The sequence below is a fragment of the Ixodes scapularis genome, unplaced genomic scaffold (assembly GCF_016920785.2).
Source record: "Ixodes scapularis isolate PalLabHiFi unplaced genomic scaffold, ASM1692078v2 PGA_scaffold8__174_contigs__length_109621045, whole genome shotgun sequence".
Classification (NCBI taxonomy): domain Eukaryota; kingdom Metazoa; phylum Arthropoda; class Arachnida; order Ixodida; family Ixodidae; genus Ixodes; species Ixodes scapularis.
The window spans coordinates 81,036,382-81,057,890 of NW_024609883.1; the positions used below are offsets into that span (position 1 = coordinate 81,036,382).

The 21,509-nt window shown below is 45.7% G+C and overlaps 1 protein-coding gene across 1 annotated transcript; it reads right to left on the reverse strand.

Annotated features, from left to right (window-relative positions):
- Positions 1 to 808: 808 nt before the first annotated feature.
- Positions 809 to 4,965, reverse strand: LOC120841559 (juvenile hormone acid O-methyltransferase-like). Its single transcript, XM_040212465.2, has 3 exons — positions 4,402 to 4,965; positions 2,812 to 2,968; positions 809 to 981 (listed from the first exon to the last, which is right to left on the reverse strand). Exons 1-3 carry the CDS (start codon positions 4,963 to 4,965, stop codon positions 809 to 811), a joined length of 894 nt encoding a protein of 297 aa, XP_040068399.1.
- Positions 4,966 to 21,509: the final 16,544 nt, after the last annotated feature.

Here is a 21,509-nt window from a genome sequence, read left to right on the forward strand (position 1 = left end):
TTTCTTTCTCAACCTTTGTGTCTCCTGCGTCCCTGTGCTGTCCCTTCAACTTGTGCCTAGGGAGCCTTCATGTGCACTTTGCTAGGGTGATGCCACCCTTTGTAATACCGCTCGCCGACAAACCAGCAGCCATTTTGGTTCTCGGCGATAATCCGTGGTGTTTATAACCCTCCCGGAAACAAGCACCTTATCTCACAAGTTCGGAGCAGCGTTGTGGAACCCACGAAGGGAGGAGGATTAGCGTTTTCCCCCTGGGATGGGAGGACCGATGGACGCAAAGGCCACTTTCCGGCGCACGGGGAAACAATGAGAGGGACAAAATGGCGGTGGAAGAGGGTGTGGGAAAGGGAAACAGGCAGTTGGCCTGTTTCTCTTTCCCACACCCTCTTCATGTGCGCTTCACTCTATGTGAAGCGCACATGAAGGCACCCTAGTCGTAATTTTGCAGGATTTGAACGGTACGCGGTCGCGCATGCGCAGTTAGGCCTACGGTAACGGTAGTACGGTAACGGTTTGCTAAACGTCCCCATTGACTGAAAAGATTTATTCTGTCCTATTCAGCAACTCCTGAGGAAGCACGACTACAGCGAGCCCTAACAAACGGCTTACCCGTTGCCAGTGGGAAATCCTGCTTTTATTGGTTTCAGAAATGACTCAATGGCACGTATTTATACTCTGGGCCTCCTGTTTGACTGCAAAAGTTAACGTATTAAGTTTATATTGGTACTCGGTGACTGCTATGTGAATGTAAATAATTTTTTTAGCATTAATTAAACAAAGTATGCAAAAAAAAATGTTATTTAAAAGCTTATTTTAAATATTTTTGGGCGTGAACCACAAATATGTCACTGAGATACTGCGGACCCCCGCTTGGTTTTTCAGTCCACATCTTGCGGATGATTTCCGCCACGTCCGACTTGAATACTGTCTTCGATCCTTCGGGCAGCAATGGCAGAATGGGATCTAGTGAGAGTTCCACCTCTAAAAGAAAGGGAAGAGGGCAAGGGAGAGTTCAACACCACCTACAGGGTGTCACAAAAGAAAATTTACACGGTCTTTTTTACCGCAAAAATAAACTAGGCGTCGCCGAACGCTCATTCTCCGCCCAAAGGTAGCGCAAGAGGTCACAACCAGATGCCAAAGTGTCAGTCCGATACAATAACTTAATCAAAAGTAATAAGTGATTTTCTGAAAATTTCAATGGGAAAATGGCGGCCGACGGAGTTTTCAATTAGATGGGGCTCTATGGCACCAGGAACCGAAAACGGGCCAAAATGGGCTCTCTCTTTCCATTGAAATTGCCCTAGGAGGCCGGAAATATCATGGAGAATAGAAGGGTAGGAAGGGCATGACGTCAACCGCGTAGCCTCCACAAGTCATGCTCCCTTGACGCCTCGCCTCTTTCTCATTTTCCTCCTTACTCTCCTCACTTACCAGCCCAACATGACCACATCACGTGACCGTCGCTAGCCTTCGTCTAGCCTTCGATCTGATAAAACCTACGGGACGGAGCGCGCGAAAGCCTGCAAGGAATCCTCCTACAATCAACCATCCATCTCGCACGTGACATGTCACGCGCACCAATCGCCAGAAAGATCTGCGGTCATGCTGGGCACAATACCGTTTAAAAAATTTTATGACTATAGGCTTCACCAATATTGCAACGTGCCCCCTCCTAGTACTTCTAACCTCCATGCGGAAATATAGTGGTCTGAGGGCCGCCATGTTTTGGGCTTCGATCACTTCTTGCGCGAAGCGTGCGATTGGATCTGAGTTCACGCCGAGAGTTGACGCAGCACTCGTGACCAATACAATGCGGAGCGCAGGTTCGTCTTCTTCTTGCGCAGGCGAAAGCCGTTTACAACTAACTCCCTGTAAAGCGCGAAACACATGTACGACGAAACCGTCCGATCCGACGTCCGACCGCGCAATACGACGGTCGGAGGCGAGGGTTTTCAACGCTCTCCGATGCTACGAAAACCCTCTCCCCCCAAAGTCATTCCGGCAGTCCGCACGTCGGATCGGACAGTTTCGTCGTGCATGTGTTTCGCGCTTAACGCCGAATCAGAGCCCAGCTCTTGAGGAGGAGGGAAGGGTACTGAGGAAAGGGTACACCCGTCCCCCCTCCTCCTCACCTCCTCATCCTGTCTGCTACTCCTCCCTCCGAGCGGCGTCGCCGTCGGCGTTACCGTGAGGTCACGTGACCCTCGTGATGTCACGGAGGTCAGGTGACGCCGCGAGGACGTTTCGACACGGTGCCGAAACGTCATCATGCCGAAACGTCGCCGCAGTTACGCCGATGACGACGGCGTAACCGTTTAATTCGTAAAAAAAAAAAAAAAAAAAAAAAAAAAATAGTGGGTAGACCTTAAGGCATTTAGCATTGAGATCTGCCCGAAATCCTTTCAATCAATGCCAATCAGAGCTCAGCTGGCCATGCGGGGAAAGGTTTTGCCGCTAAATTTAGTGGGAAAAATTGCCGTGCTAAATTTAGGAGGAAAATTGCTCTGCTAAGTTTAGCGGGAAAATTGCTCCGCTAAATTTGGCGCGAACATTTCTATGCGAAATGTCGCGAGACATCCTGACGGTCACGTAGCTGAAACGTCGCGTGATGTGGTCACGGGACAGCGTGACGTCATGTGACTGTGACGTCACGCGCCACAACTGCCCTACGCGAAACACCGCTGCGAAACCTGCTGCCAATAACGGCTGTCACCTTAAAAAATATATCTATGGTCCTATAGATGTTGCTGTCCGTTCACGTGTCGTCGAGACAAGAGAAACCAGGCTAGGATAGTGACGAAAACTTACGGACGTATTTGTCCACATGCATGTGACTCAAGTCTTCGGACAGCACCTGGCACGTGCGCGGATTCAGGTTGGAACCCTCGAGGACTCCCAGCATGTATGAGGTGAGGCCCGACCTGTCTTCGATGTCCTGGCTTGGCGGAATGAAGCGCTCAACGACCTACGAGAAAGTGAAGGATGGTTGGGCCATTCTCCCGATTAGTTTACCTTTTATGTCGAAGAAAAGATAATTATAGCGACATTGATTTTAAGTAATAATACGAGGCTTTTTTTGTTGTTGCTTTTTTGAATTTTTGTTTAACTGGGTGAAAACAACAAGGGTGATGAAAGACGTTTCAATATGCATGAAGCTGGAATGCATACCGTAAGCTACTTCCCGCAATCACTGCACAGGTCTAGGCATTTAGCACGACGTCGCACAAGCTTTTGAATATCCACTTCGAAACAGGTTGCCGCCTGTGTTCTCAGTTATTCAATCACGCGTTCAACCGGACCCTCAGTCGCCACAGACGCTCTTTCCCGATCCCCAACATGATAGACGTCTGTTCGTCCTCCCCTTTCCGAAACTAAATGCAGGTTCCTCCATTTACGTTGCACGTCTGTGGTACTGGCATTAGGTTTATTTGTACGTGAATAGTTTGTAACTTTCGTGGATATCTTATTGTTACTTACGACACTGTAGAAGTACTCCACTTAACATTTTCAAATTTTTGTACTTGTCAGGACACAATAAAAATAAACACTGTCCTGGCAGTTGAATTTTACATTTGCAAACTCGGCACTGTGGGCTCAATCTCTTTTTCTTTATATGTTTCTAACTTCAGCTGGTCCTGCCTGATCTACAATGTGTTTGACCCTGTGAATCAGTCCAAAAAAAAAACTCAAATCACAAGGTGCAAGTCCTCACAGTAATACTAAATAGATAAACTAACTCAAGTAGCTGGTCTGAAATATCCTCGATCCCAACTCATTTACGTTTCATACGTCCACTCTTTATCCGTCGACTGTTCTATAAGGTGCTCCGAGTTCAATTTCTTATATTCACAGACAAAATAAAGCACGCAGGGTGTGTTTAGTCCCGAGCACCTTATAGCTACGCAATCAATCAGATTGCGGCATTACCCGGTATAAGGACGCCGAAGAAACAGACGTGAACGTACAAAGTGATCCCCCAAAACGCTCATTCTCCGTTCAAATGTAGCGCTAAAGGTCCAAATCCAGGTGCCAATGTATCAAAACAAACCGTGATCCCATTCAAAAGTTGTAAGTGATTTTCTGAAAATTTAAACAAAAAATGGGGCCCGTTTTTTTTTCCAGTTACTGACAGTGTTCTCTAGTAACGGCCATTATTCCGTTCCATGTATTCGAAAGTTCCGTGTACGTAATAAGCCATGCCTTGAGTATCCTGAGCTGTCCGCGACTGTAGAAGGGACGGGTGGTCGTGACCAAACGCGGACTCATAAAAGAAGTTTTTCAGTTGCGCGTGCTGAGAAAGCTGTTGGCTGTCATCTGTTTGTATGTAGGCATCGCTCTAAGAATATGTAGCGACTCAAAATGACGAAACACGGAAGCAAAATGAACAGATGAACTCACCGCTTTGTACTGTTTCCACCGATCCATCGCCACAATTTTCCTCCACACCCTGTACAGGGTAATACGAGCCGGGAACACCAGCAGGCACTCGCCGTCGTCGGTCATCAAGTCTGCCACGTTGCGGAGGGCCGCAGTGAGGTCCTCCGTCCAGTGCAGGGCGAAGAACGAGTAGACGCGATCGAACTTGCCGTACTTCTGCACGAGTTCCGAGACGTCGCTTTCGATGTCCTGTACCTCGTACGCGATCTGCGGATGCCCGAAGTTCTCCCTGGCGTACTCCAGCATTTCTCGGGAGACGTCGGTGGCCACAATCCTGCGGCAGGGCTGACAGCGTGGCAGCAGTTCTTGCCGAGTGAAGTCGCCCGTCCCGCAGCCCACGTCAATGAACTGCTGGCTGGCATTCGGTTTGCTACCAAACGACATTTGCATCATGTCGAGAGTTTTGATGTTAGTTTGTCGGGGAAATTGGTTGCTTTTTGCGTAGAGCTCCGGGGCAATAAACGTCTTAAGCGCCCGTTCGTTGACAGTGTCAGCATCGGAACCGGAAGAAGCAAATTTGGCCATGTTACTGTTGAAGTGTCACCAACTGTTGAGATGAAAAGCATATTTTGGTCATTGCTCCGGTGGAAACCCATGAAATTTAGAGCCCTGATTCGGGTTTATCAGCATTACTTCGAAACAAAACTGTTTTGGTTATTTAATTACTTATTTCACAACACGTTCGATGTTTCAGACGGCATAGTCCAACAGTGGGTGGCGAGAAACCATAAAACATATTATACCTAAAACACCTGGGTTGGTTTGCTGATCAATGCGTGTATTTTACACGCAGTGGTGATTTTCATGTCACGTGACCGACTACGGGGTGACAATAAACTAAGCGCAGCGTTACAAGCACATTTAAGGTCCGATTCCGCGCGCGGAAAAAGGGGAAAGAGGCTTGAGATGTAAGTGAAATGACAGAGCTGATCTCTTTCCTTTGGTCGGAAAACGCAAGAAAACATATTTTAAACTGAATTCAACGATAACCAAAAACCACCTCGTGAATGTCTGTAGCTTCAGTGGCATGTCGGGACGACATCATGTCAGTAAGAGCAGCACCACAACGGAAAGTACGCTCACTCAGATGTTATTAGTACCGAGCCGCTTTGGTGAAAAAAACTAACAACAAAGTTGGCCACGGTGTCAGTTTCGCGTGGTCTTTCCGGCAACGCTTGTTTAGGAATTGTGTCCGTGTGATGTAAAGTCGACGCTACGAGATGTCGATTAATAAGGGCCCGCGAATGCCTACCTCTGCCGATGACGGGATAACCGCTTGGTGGACTGCTGCGAACTCGACCGCTACGAAGTCAACACAAATCGTTGCTAGAAGGAGACGGCCCGCACGGCTCTGCAAAGTGGCGCACATTTAAACAAATCGCCGCGGCGTGTTTCGTGGCTTCGGAACGCGGGAGGGAGCCGAGGTACAGGAAAATACGTTTAAACTATAACAGTGCCACCAAGAGCCACGTAAATACCTGTACAGTCTGGGAGCGGAACTTCACTGGCAGCCCGTTCGTGGTAACCGCTTTGGGAACGGTCTTTTACAACCGATATTATGAACAACTGCAAAAAGAACTGTTCGGGCTCGACATATGTTGGCGCACCGTCATGTTGGATAAAGGGACAATACTAGAAACAGTGCGTATACCTACGTTGCGGAGGCAATCCATATGGCGTTTATATAACACACAAAAAATAGATAGAAATAATTAGTTTCCCTTTTCGACGAGAGCGTTCGCTACCGCTGCACCTGACAGCAAGGGGACAACGAGGATAAAGACCTGCCTTCTTAGCCGAATATAGAAGCCAGAGTTCAAACTATTCATACAGGAAGGGTTCATGAAGGTCCCATGATCGCGTGGGCATATTCCATACAGCAAGCCAGCCGGTTGTGGCACCCTGACCAGGGTCGTCGGAACATCATGTCGGAGTACACTGCTAGAGCGTACTATAGCCAGTCTGGCAGTCGCTTTGTCGGTGGGATCGTTGTCGTTGTAGCTTTTTCGGGTACCCGTGGTTCCAGCGTTTGTCTCCGCGGCGTTCAGTTTCAAGTACTTTTCTCTTTCTTTTCTCTCGGTGTTTGCAGTCGCGACACGCGCGGAGAGCACGCAGGAATGCCCGTTGGTTGTCGCGGCGACGTAAGCGAGCTATGTTGCTGGCCATGTGGATTTGGACGTTAAAAGTGCGCCACCTTTGGAACTGTCGTAGGATTGCATTGTGTTGTCGTGCGCACGTTTTAGTTGTCGTAAGATCGTTTCGTGAATAAGTTCTGTTACCTGCGGACGATGAAGACAAGACAGACGGGTAATACCAGAGGCTCCGGAAGTCTTTCTTTAGAGGGGGGGCTCGACATCTCCGAAATCCTCAAGGTTAGGTTGGTTTCAGGTTGACATTAATTGCCACATTTGAATGAAAACATATTAATGCACCGCGTTCGCATATTCACGCACATATCCATGGAAAACAAATTAAAACAATGGTTCAGTAAAATAACAGTAAGAAGCTTGCACTGACAACTCATACAATGATTGGATAACCACTGAAATCAGCCGCACCATGTGTTCTTTATTTTTTCTTTCCTATACCAACTGTTACATGTCAACCGCAGCTGTGCCTATGCCAAATTGGCTATGTCTAAAAATGAAAACCTTCCTTCATTTAGGGATTCTCGGGGAAGCATGATGTATTAACGCAGACGTAGACAAACAAGTGTTAAAAGTTTTAGACAAAACCCCGAGACTCGGGGGAAAAAAGGACAACACAACACGGAGTCTCAAACACAGCAAGTTGGGCCATCGGATGTCTTAACTGGAAGCAGAGGTTGCATACATCGGTATGTACCTCAGGATCAAGTGCATCGACCGTGATCGCTTCGGACTCCTGGCGTCAATACAAGTTGGGGGGCATCACAAAAGGAGGGTACTGAAGGATAAGAGCTGTGTTTCAGACTTCGTGTTGTGTTGTCCTCAGTTTGTAAACATGTGTCGCCTCATGCCTCACCACCCTGCGGGCACGACGCCGCATGCGCGCAAAGCTTTCGCCATCAAAGGCGCCTTGTCAAATTTGGGAGCTCGTAGACTTTCGCCTTTTCTAAGCACTCCCGAATCCCCACTCAAGCTCACCAGCCCCCCCCCCCCCCCCTCCCCCTTTTCCTAATGATGGCCTTTAAGCGCCGCGGTAGTACCGCCTGCCTGTTTTGTCCGCGGGCCAGAAGCACCATGCATCTTCTGGGCTTCTTGCTTCCACACGGGGGAAGCAGACAAACGCTCGCCGACGTCGTCTTGTCGGAATCCATTCGTTTCGCTGTCTCCTCTTTGCTCGCTCTAAACTGGTTGTCAATCAGGCTCATGAGTCCTGCCTGTCATTTTCTTCTGGTTTTGACTTTTCAAGCAAGCCTCTCCGTCGCCCCGGTGCTTTTTGTGCTTGGCGGAGTTGAGGAGGGCGGTAGGTCAGCATGTATAAAGAGTCATTTCATTTATTTCGGCTCAGGAGAGACGGAGGTACAGCAAATAGGCCGAAGGCCCATACCAGATAACCTGCAAACACACAAACTAAAAAAAAAAAAAAAGAGGGAGGGGGAGGGGGGGCTCGGCAGCTCGGTCCTGAGGACAGGAGGGGCTCAAGCCCACCCTGCCCCCCCGCTTCCGGAGCCCCTGGGTAATACGGATTCGGCTCTAGGCCGAATCGTTTCTCGGCCATCATGGACACTGGTGGCCGAGAACCAGGAACTCTCTGCTCCGCCTTTTCCCATTCCCCTTGGCCGATAGCTTCCAGTTCACTAATTATACTGTCTTCCTCCTCTACTCCTATACCGCCTATAAGTCTGCTCGTTACAATTGTGCGACGGCCCCCTCTTGTGTCTGCGATAATTCCGAGGTAATCAATCGTTCATACCAATTTTAATAGACAAATGGGCCATGCACTAATGTAATATTTGTTTTCTGCGTGAAGTTATTTCTAGGGAAAGCCGTGTTTAGCGAGAATTAAAGAAAACGACAGGCAAGGGCTTCATCTTTAGGAGGAATCGGCTGGAACGCTAGTTACTTTGTTTCCCACGAAGCTGGTCTCGTGGCCTCAAAATCTCTGTTGCGTGTGAGGTGTATACCGGCGGAAGAAGAGACACCCGCATTGATCTGTAAACCGGCCCTGGAGCGTACGTGTTCCTTAAATATACCGGGTAAGCATTACAGAACGCTCTAAACACTCAAGTTAAATTAGAAAAGATCAAGTGGATTACAAATATTCTTTTAACTATACAATCACGTTTTCTTACAAAATACGCAAGTTTCGCGTTGAGGTGCGATACTTGTTTCTGAAAGGCAGCGAGAAACGCGAACATGCTGTAAATGCTATAGAAACGCTGGCTATATAACTTAGGCATAATACAAAACGTGGTTATGTTTTATGTCCTTAGTTGTCTATAAAAAGCCGCTTCCGTAATCGGCTTCACGTGGCTGTGAAGCTAAAGACGTCTTTGATTAACAATTTAAACGAAAAGACCCTCGCACAATGCCAGTCAAATGTGCGGAACTATAACCTCCGTTTCGGACGTTGCTGCAGTGTATACCCTTCTCAAAAGTGTGCCTTATCTAGTGGTTGGTGCGCCGATTTTCCGAGTCCGCCATTGCTTGGCCGCATGCGCTGAACAGTTATAGGACACGAGGGTTACGTCAGCGTTCGGCGAGGACTCTTATCCAATCATATGCGGCGAGCAAGTCGTCTGCTTCTTGCTCGGGAGTGGCAGTGATGTCAGAACGACGCCGAGTTCTTACCGGGTGATTGAATAAAATAGTGGGTAGACCTGAAGGCATCTAGCATTGAGGTATACCCACTATCCTTTCAATTACGGCCAATCAGATCTCGGCGTCGTTCTGACGTCACCACAACTCCTGAGCAAAAAGCAGACGACTTGCTCTCCTGATAACGCTTGGCGCCCAAGAAATGGCGACCGCCAATACTGCTTGATGGGGTTCTGGAATAGGGTCGATTATTTCCGCCGTCACGCAAAGCTCTCCGTAATCAGCTACGAGATCCGGAACACTACTGACAAGGCTGTAGCGGTGCGCATGCGCAGTCGGGCAGGCGTCTTCATTACGGAGTGCGTAGAGCGGAGGGCGTCTGCAGAGATTCGCGGGTGCAGAATCCATTTCGCGAATGCTTGCGGCTCGGTATTTACTAGGGATGTCGCGAACCACCCCAAGTTCGATTTCGAAAGGTTTCGATATTTGAGAAGCGAACTGAGGTTCGATTTCGAAAAAATTCGATATTTTCGTACCGACCGACCGAGGTTCGAATTCGAAATATTCGCAACTTTTGATCACAGTGAAGTTTCGAATTCAAAAAGGTCGAAGCTTTCACGGTTTCTAAAATTTCGGATTCGAATATTTCGAATATTTTTTTACTTCAGGTTCGATAAATTCGAAGATTTCGAAATTCTTTGGAAATAAAATTCGAAAACTTCAAACGCTTCGAATTTCTTTCTGCATAAAGTTCGAAAAGTACGAAGGTTTCGATTCTCCTTTAACGCTAAATTCAAAAAAAAAAAAAAAAAGAAACTTCGAAGATTTTAAATTTCTTTCTAGTCCAAGTTTTCAAAGTTCGAAGTCCGGTTTTCAAGTTCCTCCACAGTTTGTTTCAAATAACGTTTTCACGACTCACTGGTTTTCACAAAATCAAGTTGAGAAAAGTTAGGGTGTGATATCTAGATTCTGCGAAGTTGGTCAGGCAATTAAATGAGACGACGAGTGTCCCGGTTGTGCTGGAATATTTGCCAGTGCAGAGTGACGTGTGACCATGGATCAGTAATTGTGACCGCCAGCCCGGGGGGGGGGGGGGGGGGGGGGTCTTTAACATGCATCACGGAGTAGTGATCACACGAACACACTGTTTTACGAGACTCATCCAGTTCGAAACGGCCAGGGACGAGGAGGAGGTTGAGGCTCAGAAAAACCTTAAAGCGACCTGGCAAACTACCTCGCCACCCCTTGCACGCTGGTAGTAATCGGATCGAACGCCGCCCGAGTGACGCTGGCATATAGTAAGTTAAGTTTGTAATTGTCCTGGAGGTTTATTTTCTGGGACGGAGGAATCGCCTCGCAAAAAGCCGACACAACTCGAGGTCGAGGAGCGTTCTACCATACAAGTGGCGTCGGAAGAGGAAAAACGGGGGGTAAGAGGGTTAATGAACAAAAAGTAAGGGCGCAAACGAGCTGGTGTACATTGCACATGTTTGAAAAAACCCCGAGACTGCGGGTAAACGACACAACACTAAAAAGTCTCTAACACAGCTGAAATTTTTATTTTCCAAACCTGGTTATATAGGCACTTCGATACAAAAGAAAAAAAGGGGGAGAGGGTGAGAACCCCAAAGAATGCCACTTTCCACCAACGTAACCTCTGACTAAACAACAAGGACAACAGACTCTGCGTCACGCACTTCTCTTATCTTTGACCCCTCGCTTCCCGACCGCCAAACACACTGGTAACCCCAAGCCCAGTAACACATATACAAAAAAGAAAAAGAAAAGAACGACCCATCGTCCCTTCTTCCCGAAAACCGACAGACATAAACCTTGAAGGTCAGAACTTTTCACAGCCTAAGAAAACGCCGCAGTTCATTGTCCAACCCAAACGACGGCTTATTAACTGCATTCCCGTGACCTAATATCGTTAATGACTCTTTTATCAACCGCTTATGATCATCTTTTTCCCGCAACTCTACTGAAGTTAGATGCCACAACGGTACACAGTTTCTACATTCGATAACATGTTTTGACACTTCGGAGTACGGGTCTTGTTTCATTATACAACGTTTGTGTTCCATCATGCGCTCATTTATACAACGTTTAGTCTGTCCAATATAACAGAGGCCACAATCAAAGGGTATCTTGTAAACGACACCCGACGAACATTCTACATCCTTTTCTCTGTGTTTTATCGTGCAACCTGAAACAGTTGAGGCAAAAGGGGTCAAACGGCTCTATCTATAATCTGTAGAAAAGGCAGTGCCAATATTAAACCTGCTGGCTAACGCTTTGATGTTGTGCGAAATTTTATGAAAATATGGAAGGACTACTCGCTTTGAAGGTCTAGGATTTTTCCGAATTGACTTCTTTGGACATATCATATACATCAACTGCCTTAAAATATGTTCCTGTGGATATCCAGCAACCTCGAGCAATTAGTGCATGTAGTGCCTTCTGACAACAAACTTAGTGGTTCGGAAGTTCACGCCTATGTCTTTTCGACCTAAATACCTGTGCCAATAGTAAAAAAAATAAAAAAATATAAATAAAAAAAAATAAAAAGAATAAATGCGGGGACAAAAAGCCGGAGAAAAAAAACAAAAACTATCAAGAATTCGCCGGAAGTGTTGCATTCTTGCGTATTCAGAGGTTCAGAACTTCGTAACAAGTTTCTTTTACCGAAATGTGTACTTTTACCGAAGTGTGTACCGAAATGTGTAAAAGAAACACGTCCCAGGATCGTGAAGCGAAAAAAAAAAAGTTTTCTTTTAATGACGGTGCTGAACTTGAACACTATTAGAAATCTTCACCCATGAGTTAATTTATTCCTTAACGTGAAAAAACAATAAATACATTATTTTGTATTCTGCAGATGGCAATGATATGTACTGTCTGTGGTGTTAATTTAAATGCGATACCTCAAACAACTTAGACGAAAATAAATATCAAGTTTAGGGCATAATTGCATGTAGATACATGTTTGGACATTTTTTTCGAAACTCACGTTGAATAACAATAATCACATCTTAAAGGGATACTACAACGAAATTTCGGCGCTCATTTTTTGGTCTATATGTGTTCAAAAGAGCAGTATCACATGGAACATACCAATATCTTGTTAAAAAAAGTCTCGAAAAGGAATTTTAAAACGAATTAAATGATTAGCAAAGAGCACCTGGTGGATGTCGCAAACGCCTCGTTTGTAATGCTCGTCTAGGAACCTTGATAGCTAGTGACGGAGGTTGTCTCGTCTCTGGCCACGACGAGAGAAGGGGGGAAGGAGGAACTCCCCTCTTCCCGAGAATCCCTTTTGTGTGTCGCAGAAGTCGCTATTGTCCCCCTACAAGATTATAGAAGATTAACCCGTCACTCAAAATTCGTACAAAAGCAGCCGCTTCGGTGGCTGGAACGACTAGGCCATCCTCTCGACGTCAGCCTCGCCGTAGCTTTGCTCGTCTTGAGACGACCTACGTCACGATTGCATTGGATGTCACGTGCTCTAAGCTGGGCCTTCTCCGAGCGCTTGCCAGAGTGGGCCGTTTATAACGAAAAATACAGCCACCAGGATCAAAATACAAACGTGCGATTGTCATTTACGGATATTGTGGATCATATTCAACCTATGTTTGAACACGACGGGAATATTTCAAATTTCGTTGAAGTATCCCTTTAAGACGGCACTTACCTAGGCTATACATAGATCATTCTTAAAAAGTATAACATCTCTACCACAAATAGCTTCGGCTACAGCGCGCTTCAAATCTGGCACAAACGATAATCATCAAAAACCCGTCGTCCTTCCTCGGCCCTTCAGAAATTTATTTCTTTAAAACTAAGCATGCCAGAACATTGAAACAAACGCCATTGTCTTTCGTAAGGAACGCAGCACCGCGTGTAAAAGTTCGAAAAAAAAAAAAACTACGAATGTACCTTACTACTTGAATTCAAATGAAACCGTCCGCTAGTCTTTCGAAGTTCGACGAACGTCGAACGTTTACCCTAAAAGTTCGAAGTTCGTCGAAATTCTGACTTTTCAGGATTCGAAAGTTTGAAAATTTTCGAATTCTCTTGATAAATAAGTTTAAAAGTTCGAAATTCATCGAATTTTTTTGTCAGTCAAGTTCGGAAGTTTGACAAGCATCGAACTTTGCAGCGCAATAAGTTCGAAAGTTCGAAAAAGATCGAATTTTTTAGCGTAAGAAGTTCGACGGTTCGAAAAGCGTCGAACTTCTTAGCTCAAAAAGGTCGAAAATTCGAAATTTTACGATGTAGACAATTCGAAAAATTGAAATCTTTCGAACCTTTCGAACCGCTCGATTCGATTATCGAAACTTCGATTCGAAAAAGTTCGCGGCATCCCTAGTATTTACGTTGTGCTGCAGCAACATTTGAGCCACCTGCTTTAAATTTCAACTTACATACGGTACAGAAATGCCATGTATAGACCTATATCTATTAATAAAAGAAAAATCCATATAGACGCTTTGCAGCTGCTGTGCATGTGCGCCGCCATAACCGACAATCAGTTTTTGTTTCCTCTTGTTCCGTTCGCTTCGCTTCATCGTTGCCACAGCAGGAGAGGTTGTTGCCAGTTTAGGTGCTACTTTGTCCTTCTCCCTGCCTTTGTCGAGGCTGGTCAACGCCCGCTTCAGTGGCTCGGCCTCTCGGTGAGACAGGAGAAGGTCGGCAGTGGCGGCTCAATCTGGCGCGTGTGTAAAGCTTTCATATGCCCATATCAAGAATTGGGCAAATAAGGCGCCATATATGTAGGGTTCTTCGTTTTCGGGTTTTATTTTGTTCGAAAATCGGGTGGTAAAAATCGGGCGCTCTTTGTCAGCTCGATAATCGGGTAGAAATCGGGTCTTTCTGAAGCCATTAGGAAATCGGGTTTTCTCAGGTCTTATTTATGGAGGGCAAGTACCTGAAATGTGTTATTTACACGAACAAAAGTCAATAAAGTATATGATATAGCAATGTGCCCGATCTTACAGTATATTTCCGTCTTCTGACTCATTCTGAAGCGAATATATGCATGGGTAACGCAAGTCGAAGAAGTTTGTTATCATCAAACGAGTGATCGAGGAAGCAGTTCTGAAACAGAAGTTCAAAATTGCTCTTATTTTCTATAAATTCAGCTGATTTAAAGACCGGTATTTGGGGAGAAACCGGTCTATTTTCATAAAAAAGTGTTCGGGGTGCAAAAATCGGGTAATATCGGGTTTTGCCCGAAAGCGAAGAACCCCAGGTACATTTGCCTGATTCTCGATATGACCATATATAAATTTTTCTATATACGTCCATATATGGCAATGTAGGCATATACTTTATACATACGTTTCCGTATATGGTCCTATTAGCCTCCCTAATATGACCATATACTTTTTGTTTTATTAAATACAAATTTTTCTAAATAAAAAGAAAAAAAACCTTCAAAGCTACAGAAATGCGGTACGCGCAAGTGAGTTATACAACCAGGCGGACATTATCTCCAAGAGAGAATGCAACTAATATATGACTAACTAATGAAAATTCACTAATTTTCTTTTTTAATTAGACGTTTTGGGCACATGTTGGTATTGAAGAAATGGAGGCAATCCACGTCGAAGGCCGGCCCAGTTTTTCAAAATCCTGGATCGAGCACCCAGTTCGAGCTACGCTTTAATCATAAAGGCGAATAAAAAAAAATAATTGAAAAAGAACAACTAAACAAAAAGTGAATGCTTCGACGCATTGTGACGCAAAAGCGATGCAAATTTTGTCATTAACACGAGACCCTCCGGCGTCAAATGAGGGATCGTCCTTGCGGCAGGCATCGGCGTGTGGATTCGGTATGGACAGATTTCCGGAACAAAATTTAACAATGAATAGCTCGAACTGCGTGCTCGATGCACGAATTAACAAAAAAGAAGTTGTTTGTCTTCGGCATTGATTGCCCCCTTTTTTTAATATAAACATGCGCCATAAAACGTATAATTAAGGGGGTGGGGGTAGAAGAGGACACTACAAAAAAAAAAAATTCTGCAAAAATAGTTGATTTAGAAACATGTCATATTTACATCTAGTAACACCTAGAGAGTACTCCCAGAAAGTTTCATTAGTTTACACTGCATAGTTATTTTTTTTATAAATTATTTTCGGTCCACCGATACTAAAGAAAAGGTAGAGGTTGGAGCATTTAGAACGCATTTTACACTTTCTGGCATAAATTTAACTTTCAGAAAACTATCATTTTGTTATTACGTAACTTGGATTTAAAAAAAAATTCATGTATTTTCGCAGCTTGTTCCCGAAAATGACATTTATATAGAGGGGTATCCATATTAGAGAGTTTCAGGGAATCATTTTTGCACCCCCGCGCACGATGGGCCTTCTGGTACGATCTGTGCATGTAGGAGTCTTCTGCGGTAAAACGAGCGCGGTTCGTACCGGAAAGCCCACCGTACCGCATGGGATGTGCGAAAATGGTTCCCTAAAATTCTATTGACGGAGTCCATATTAATGAGACATGACTGTATCAGGTCCATGGCAGCTCCGAAAATCTGTTAACAACAAAGATTAAACCAGAACGCACATCTCGATGCTCGCCGTCAACTATTTCGTAGCGCAGCTTCCACAGTGCTGCAGCTCCGCAATGCGGAACAGCGCTAGCCTTGACGACGTAGCATAAAATAGTTGACGCGGACTTCTTTTTTTTGTAGACATTTGTACTGCATTGAGTAGCGAGCTATTTGTAAAAGAAAGCTTACGTATCGGATGCGAATCCCAGCTCAGCACGCCACAGGCAGCGAAAGATGAAAACACCGTACACTTTGCTTCGCGTGATGTTTTCAAAAAAAAGATACGGTTCAGGGTCGACACCTGTTACCAACGAGAGATGCATGGTTGCCGCGTGTAGAGCAAAACACTTTTATGATTAGGTTTGTGTATAAACGCATCTGCCCGAAAGGTGTCACGCACAAAACTAGACCAGGTTTGCGATGTCGATCCGAAATTTGTATCGTTTCAAAGTTCTTAGACTTCGGCTTACTTCTGGTTCAGCTTCGCGGGGCAGAACAAAGGTTTGAACCAAACCAAACCGGAAAATGCCGCAAACATAAGGTTTCGACATTTTCTAGGAGGGAACTATATATAAACTTTTGGCTTAACAATAAATATGCGGACAATGATAGCCACCCATTTGAAGTAACAAAAATAAAAAAAAATATCGGGAGCAGCGTCTGAAGGTGTAGTTGACCAGAGAATGAAAGCAGACGACACGCAGACGAAATCCGTCGGCAGCAAGAGCACGTTTGCAACCGCGTTTTCTTTTATTTTTGCCACTTCAAATTTTCTCATCATTGTCCGCATTTATTTTTAAACCAATTACAAACGGGTTATAATCATTTTAATAGACCACGGTCATCGCGGGCAGTCTCGATATTTTTAAAAGCAAGCCGGAAGGAGCTCTAGCCGTATAGTGCCATCTATCGATGCGTGCGCCAAACACGCCCCACCACTCAACTCGGTCGTTAGCGTCACCGTCCGTCGTTGACCATAACAAACCTTTTGGCCCTTTTTTTTACATAAAGGGAATTACGTTTTGTAATTTTACAAGGTAAAACCCGCCTGTGAAATACATTTCTGACAAAAAGTTTAGATTGCTACGTGCAGGCGCCAATCTTCACGGCCAATTTTAGATTGAACATCGGCTTTTCAAACACCTTATATTTTAAACGTCAACTCGTTTTTTTATTGAGTATTGGCGCGCGCGTGGTACAATCGGCAAGGCAAGTGGTTGCCACACGCTCGGCTGGATCTTTCTTTTATTAATTTGTACTGTTTTGAAAAGTTCCCGTCTATCTAGGCAATCATTGAGTCGTCTGGTTTAGAACATTTCTGCGTGTACCACGCATATAAAAGCAGCAGCAACGCGCTGCTTCGCTTCGGGTCAGTCACACTTCCGTCACCGACGCAGGATGTTTTAGTTTGTGGGCGCAAGCTCGCCTCATTAGACATTTATTTTCAATTTTACACCCGTTCATCATTTTCCATCCGTGATAAAATTAGAAATAAGTAGACGTTGGCTCACGGAGAATTATCGTCTTCTCTCACCATCGCTAGCGTCATATTCTCAAAGTTTCAGCTTTCTGCGATGCGTCGTTTAATTACGCGGACCGCCAAACACGGCTCGTTTTTCTCGCGAACAGCCGGTACTTCACGGCCGGAGGCTGTCTCAAACCGAAACTCATCGGAAAAAGATCGACAATGCCATAGATATATTTCCGCCCATGCTTGGAATCTCGGAAACGACGTCATCTGTGATACAAGATAATTCGCGCCTCCAGCTCGTTGCTCGCCCTCCCGCGGCAGAAACGGGAAGCGTTCTTGAGGGTCTCCCGATTCTCCTTCTCAGCGGGCACAGCTGAACTGTTCGCGATCATGGCTCGCGAAATGTCATTTCCGAACGCAAACAACACTCTTCACTGTCACAACGTAGTGCTGCAGACGGTATGGAATTTACTTTACTACAGTCCGTTGCAACTCAAGAACGAAGGGCGAGGGCGAAATTAAGTCCCGTACCGAGAATTAAATCCAAAATAAAGATTAGTTTCGGTTTCGCTTCAGAGTTAAAGCGTGCCACCTGTCGTAAATATTATACGCTAAACACCGTTTATGTATTCAGGATAAAGAGGTGACCTCCGCTCATAGCACCCTGGCTGTGTTCCAGATCTCAGCCAAATGAATCCGCTTACTCCGGCGGGTCGTGTCACGTTACAACACAGATTCACAAACGCTGGACGCGAGTAGGTTTTAAAACGCCAAGGTAAAAAAAAAAAAACCTTTACCCTGGAGTAAAATCGAGTAAATTTTGGAACACGGCCCCTAGCCTTTTCGTATTACCAGAAATAATTTGTGTCGCCCTGCGAAGCCAGCACACTAGACGGGCTCAGCAGCGGCAGGGCTCTGAGCAGCGGCCACGCATTTCCGACCCTCACTATAACCACCATTTTGGAAAAACGAGTGGCGCCACCTATAGTGAGTTGGAGTCGCGAATATGCCCCTCCGCCCGAGAAGTTCGCGTGGCGCCCCCTTACGGCGAACCGGGGTGACGTCACGGCGAGGAGAGAATTTTTCCCCGACTCGCCCCGGTCGCACTGTGGAGGCTGTGACGACGCCAGCTGTCGGCGCGCTCGTTTCTATTTAATCTTTTTTTGGCGTGTTTTTTGTAGGAAGTGTAAACTTTTATATGTGCCTTTATTGAGGTATGGCCTGTAGCTAAAGGCGAAACTTCAACCAACATTTGAAGCATGGTTGACAGGGCAGGCAACGCATGAATCGCAGCTGGTATATGAAAATGAAGAAATATGGCCACAATTGCAGGAGCATCACTATAGATTTACATTTCGCAGAATACATGCTGCTGATGGTCTGAATGAATGAGCAGGTTATGTATACTTTTTTTTTGTATCTCTGTTTTTAAACAAGATCGCCGAAGCAGAAAAGCTGCATGTTGTTCGAGCAACATACTAAATACAGTCTGTGGGCCATGGGGAGAGAATCACAAGTACGACAGTCCAATTGCTGGGGCAAAGTAAAAAAACAAGATACATTTATAATATACATTGCTCGCATTTGACCTTTGTTGGATTCGGATAGTATTTCAATGGATTACATGGGTGGTATCTGTGAACTTGTTTATATCAAGCCTCGAGTAATGTATAACAAACGTAAGCGAAGGTGTAGGTGTCTAGCTTGTTATTAGTCCCTTAAGCCCTGAAATTGAGATTTTACTTAAATTGAATTGTCCTGAGGCTAAAATATCCCAAGCTTTTCTCACGCAGACTGTCGCCCTACACAGGTTCCACATTTTCTGCTACTAGTGCTGCATCTACCACTGGACAGCCGTTCGAATGCTTGCTTTTACTCCTGTTTTCCTCTGGTGTCAGAGGGTCCAGCTGTAGGGAGTGTGGAGGCTGAGGAAGCTTTTGGGGACCTGCAGCAGTGTCTCTTTTAATTGGAAATGACAATTCAGGCTCAACGGTGTATTTTCCGAATACCAAAGGCTGGAAGAAGGATACCAAAGGCTGGAAGCACCTCAAAGATCATCAGACGCAGGGCCTTTAAAACATCTGCGAACCAGCACATACAGAGTGGCAGCGCAGAGTCGGGGTCGCGAGCTAATTTGGCGACCACCCAAAGGCCCATGATATAAATGCTACTTCAAATGCCTTGAAAGCGGGATGTAATATCTTCCTAAATCATGAACATGCAAGGAACAGAATTCTAGCGTCTGAAACACTTGCGCCACCGCTTCACCGACCCCTCGCAAGATTGCCGTGTGTCTAGTGGACGGACGAGGAGGTTCATCGGCGGAATTGCCTCCGCCGATAGCTTTCGGGATTTGCAACCCACTAATAAAGGTGAAAGGTACGAGCAGGCTTATAAAATGTACGGAAGCACGTCAATATCGGCCTAACTCAACGTCTTGTACACCGGGTAAACGAAGTCCAGCTCCTCGAAGAGCTTGCGGCACACAACGCCAAACCAGGAAATCGGTACTGGGAAGCGAGCCGATGCGAGATCGCGGAGCGGAGTACTCCCCCTGACGTCACGGTACACCTCACCCAATCAGGGCGCGGCGACCGCAGCGACGCTTGTGTTCGCTTTGGGGGCTAGGTACGAACCTGTGTCTTTTACGAGAAAAGATGTGGATGACGCAGAGTTCATCGATTCGTAGCACTATTTGATGCCTGGAACGTGCCTCCGACTGGTCTGTTTACCGTGTCTTAAAAAGTGGTCCCTCCATTTCCGCCTGATGACGTCATAGAAGTGCCATATTGTGACGGTCGCGATCCTAACAGTGTCCCCACAGCGGTGGTGAATACGAGAGAAAATTGTCCAGCTGCAGGTCGCCCTCCAGCTCGACATCAGTCCACGGAAGCTTGTGCAGCCAGGAGGGGGACGTCTGGGTGGACGCAACGACGACAGAGAGTTCCATTCACTCGTAGTTTTTATGGAGGATTCTAGCATCAACTGCCAGGATCGCGACATCCGATAGCATGACAGGCCGGCTTGTCTGACGTCACTTGTGTCCACTTCGGAACTATTTTGATGTATGGGTGGAATAGGGTACGCTAAACACACCCCTCGGAGATGCATTCCGTGCATCGTATAGTTTAAGCATAATTGAAAAATGTGAGCCAAATTTGCTGAATTCGCGGCCTTCCGCCCCTACTGCAATTTTGACGCATTATATACATCCCTGGAGGTTCTCGTATTCAGACTTCTTTTCGGGAATAGCTGAAACTTGACCTTTACGTTGTATCACGAGAGAAGTCTCGGGAGCGAAAGCTCGCGCTGCAGAACCCAGGTATCCTGGGTTCAATCTGCACCCCTGCCCGTTTCGGTCTGGATGAGCATCGTACCGGCGTGCGGTCATGTATCACTACTGCGTGAGCAGGTTAAAGACCCCAGGTTAGCAGTCGTACTGCACTGGCGAAATTGCTCATCTACAGTGTGAACCAGTGTTGCCCCATCCAAGCCTTGGCTTAATACCCAATTGTTCTCTTTGCTCATACCACGAGATATGTTGGGGTCTTCTGCGGAGGTGTTCACACCAGGGCTGGACAGTGGGCCGATTGACTATCCGAATAATCGATCAATGATTTTAAAGCAATAAATTTATTTAACCGGTTAATTGGTTTAGTTTTGCGTTAGGAATTTCGGGAAGGGAGTAAAAGTGCTTGCTTCTTCTTCGTGCGCATTTATGTACTTCAGAATGCAGCACTGCAGTATTCCACGGTAAAACACCTTAGTATTCCCTTTCGTTGTAATCCAGACTGATTGTCAGGCTAAATATAATGTAAAATATTGTATTGTTGAAATGATTTGCCCTATTTTTTTTGTGTGGAACAGCCTTAAGTTTCAAATAAGGTGTACATTCGCTTATAAATGACATCGCAAAAAAAAACAACAAAAAAACACAGTTTTTTTGATAATACCGGTTGTAGATAAACACAGCCAATTTTTCGATTATTGAATTGACTAAGAGGTAGCGATTAGTAGGGTTAAAACGTTTTATCCACGCCCAGCCCTACTTACGCAGTACTTGATGGGAATAAGTCGTGCGTGTCACAAATGTAACGAGGCCTGCTTCAACTGGCTGCGCCGCCGTTCGCAAACACCAGATGGCGTGTAGGTCAACTAAGATTATTAAAGGTCGTACAGCTGGAAACCGAAAACCGACATGTTCTGCTTACCCCCAAGAAAGGCCAACGCGGCTCAGGGTTCGCAGAGAAGACATTTTCCTAAGCCAACGTTCTCGGCTTGAGTTACCACTCC

What these genes read in the sequence shown, in the direction of transcription:
- LOC120841559 (XM_040212465.2), bottom strand. Translation starts at nt 4,965, where the DNA reads ATGGCCAAATTTGCTTCTTCCGGTTCCGATGCTGACACTGTCAACGAA. An exon ending in GGTGGAAACAGTACAAAGCG is followed by an intron (nt 2,969 to 4,401) that starts GTGAGTTCATCT and finishes ACTTTCTCGTAG; the next exon opens with GTCGTTGAGCGCTTCATTCC. An exon ending in GCATGTGGACAAATACGTCC is followed by an intron (nt 982 to 2,811) that starts GTAAGTTTTCGT and finishes CCTTTCTTTTAG; the next exon opens with AGGTGGAACTCTCACTAGAT.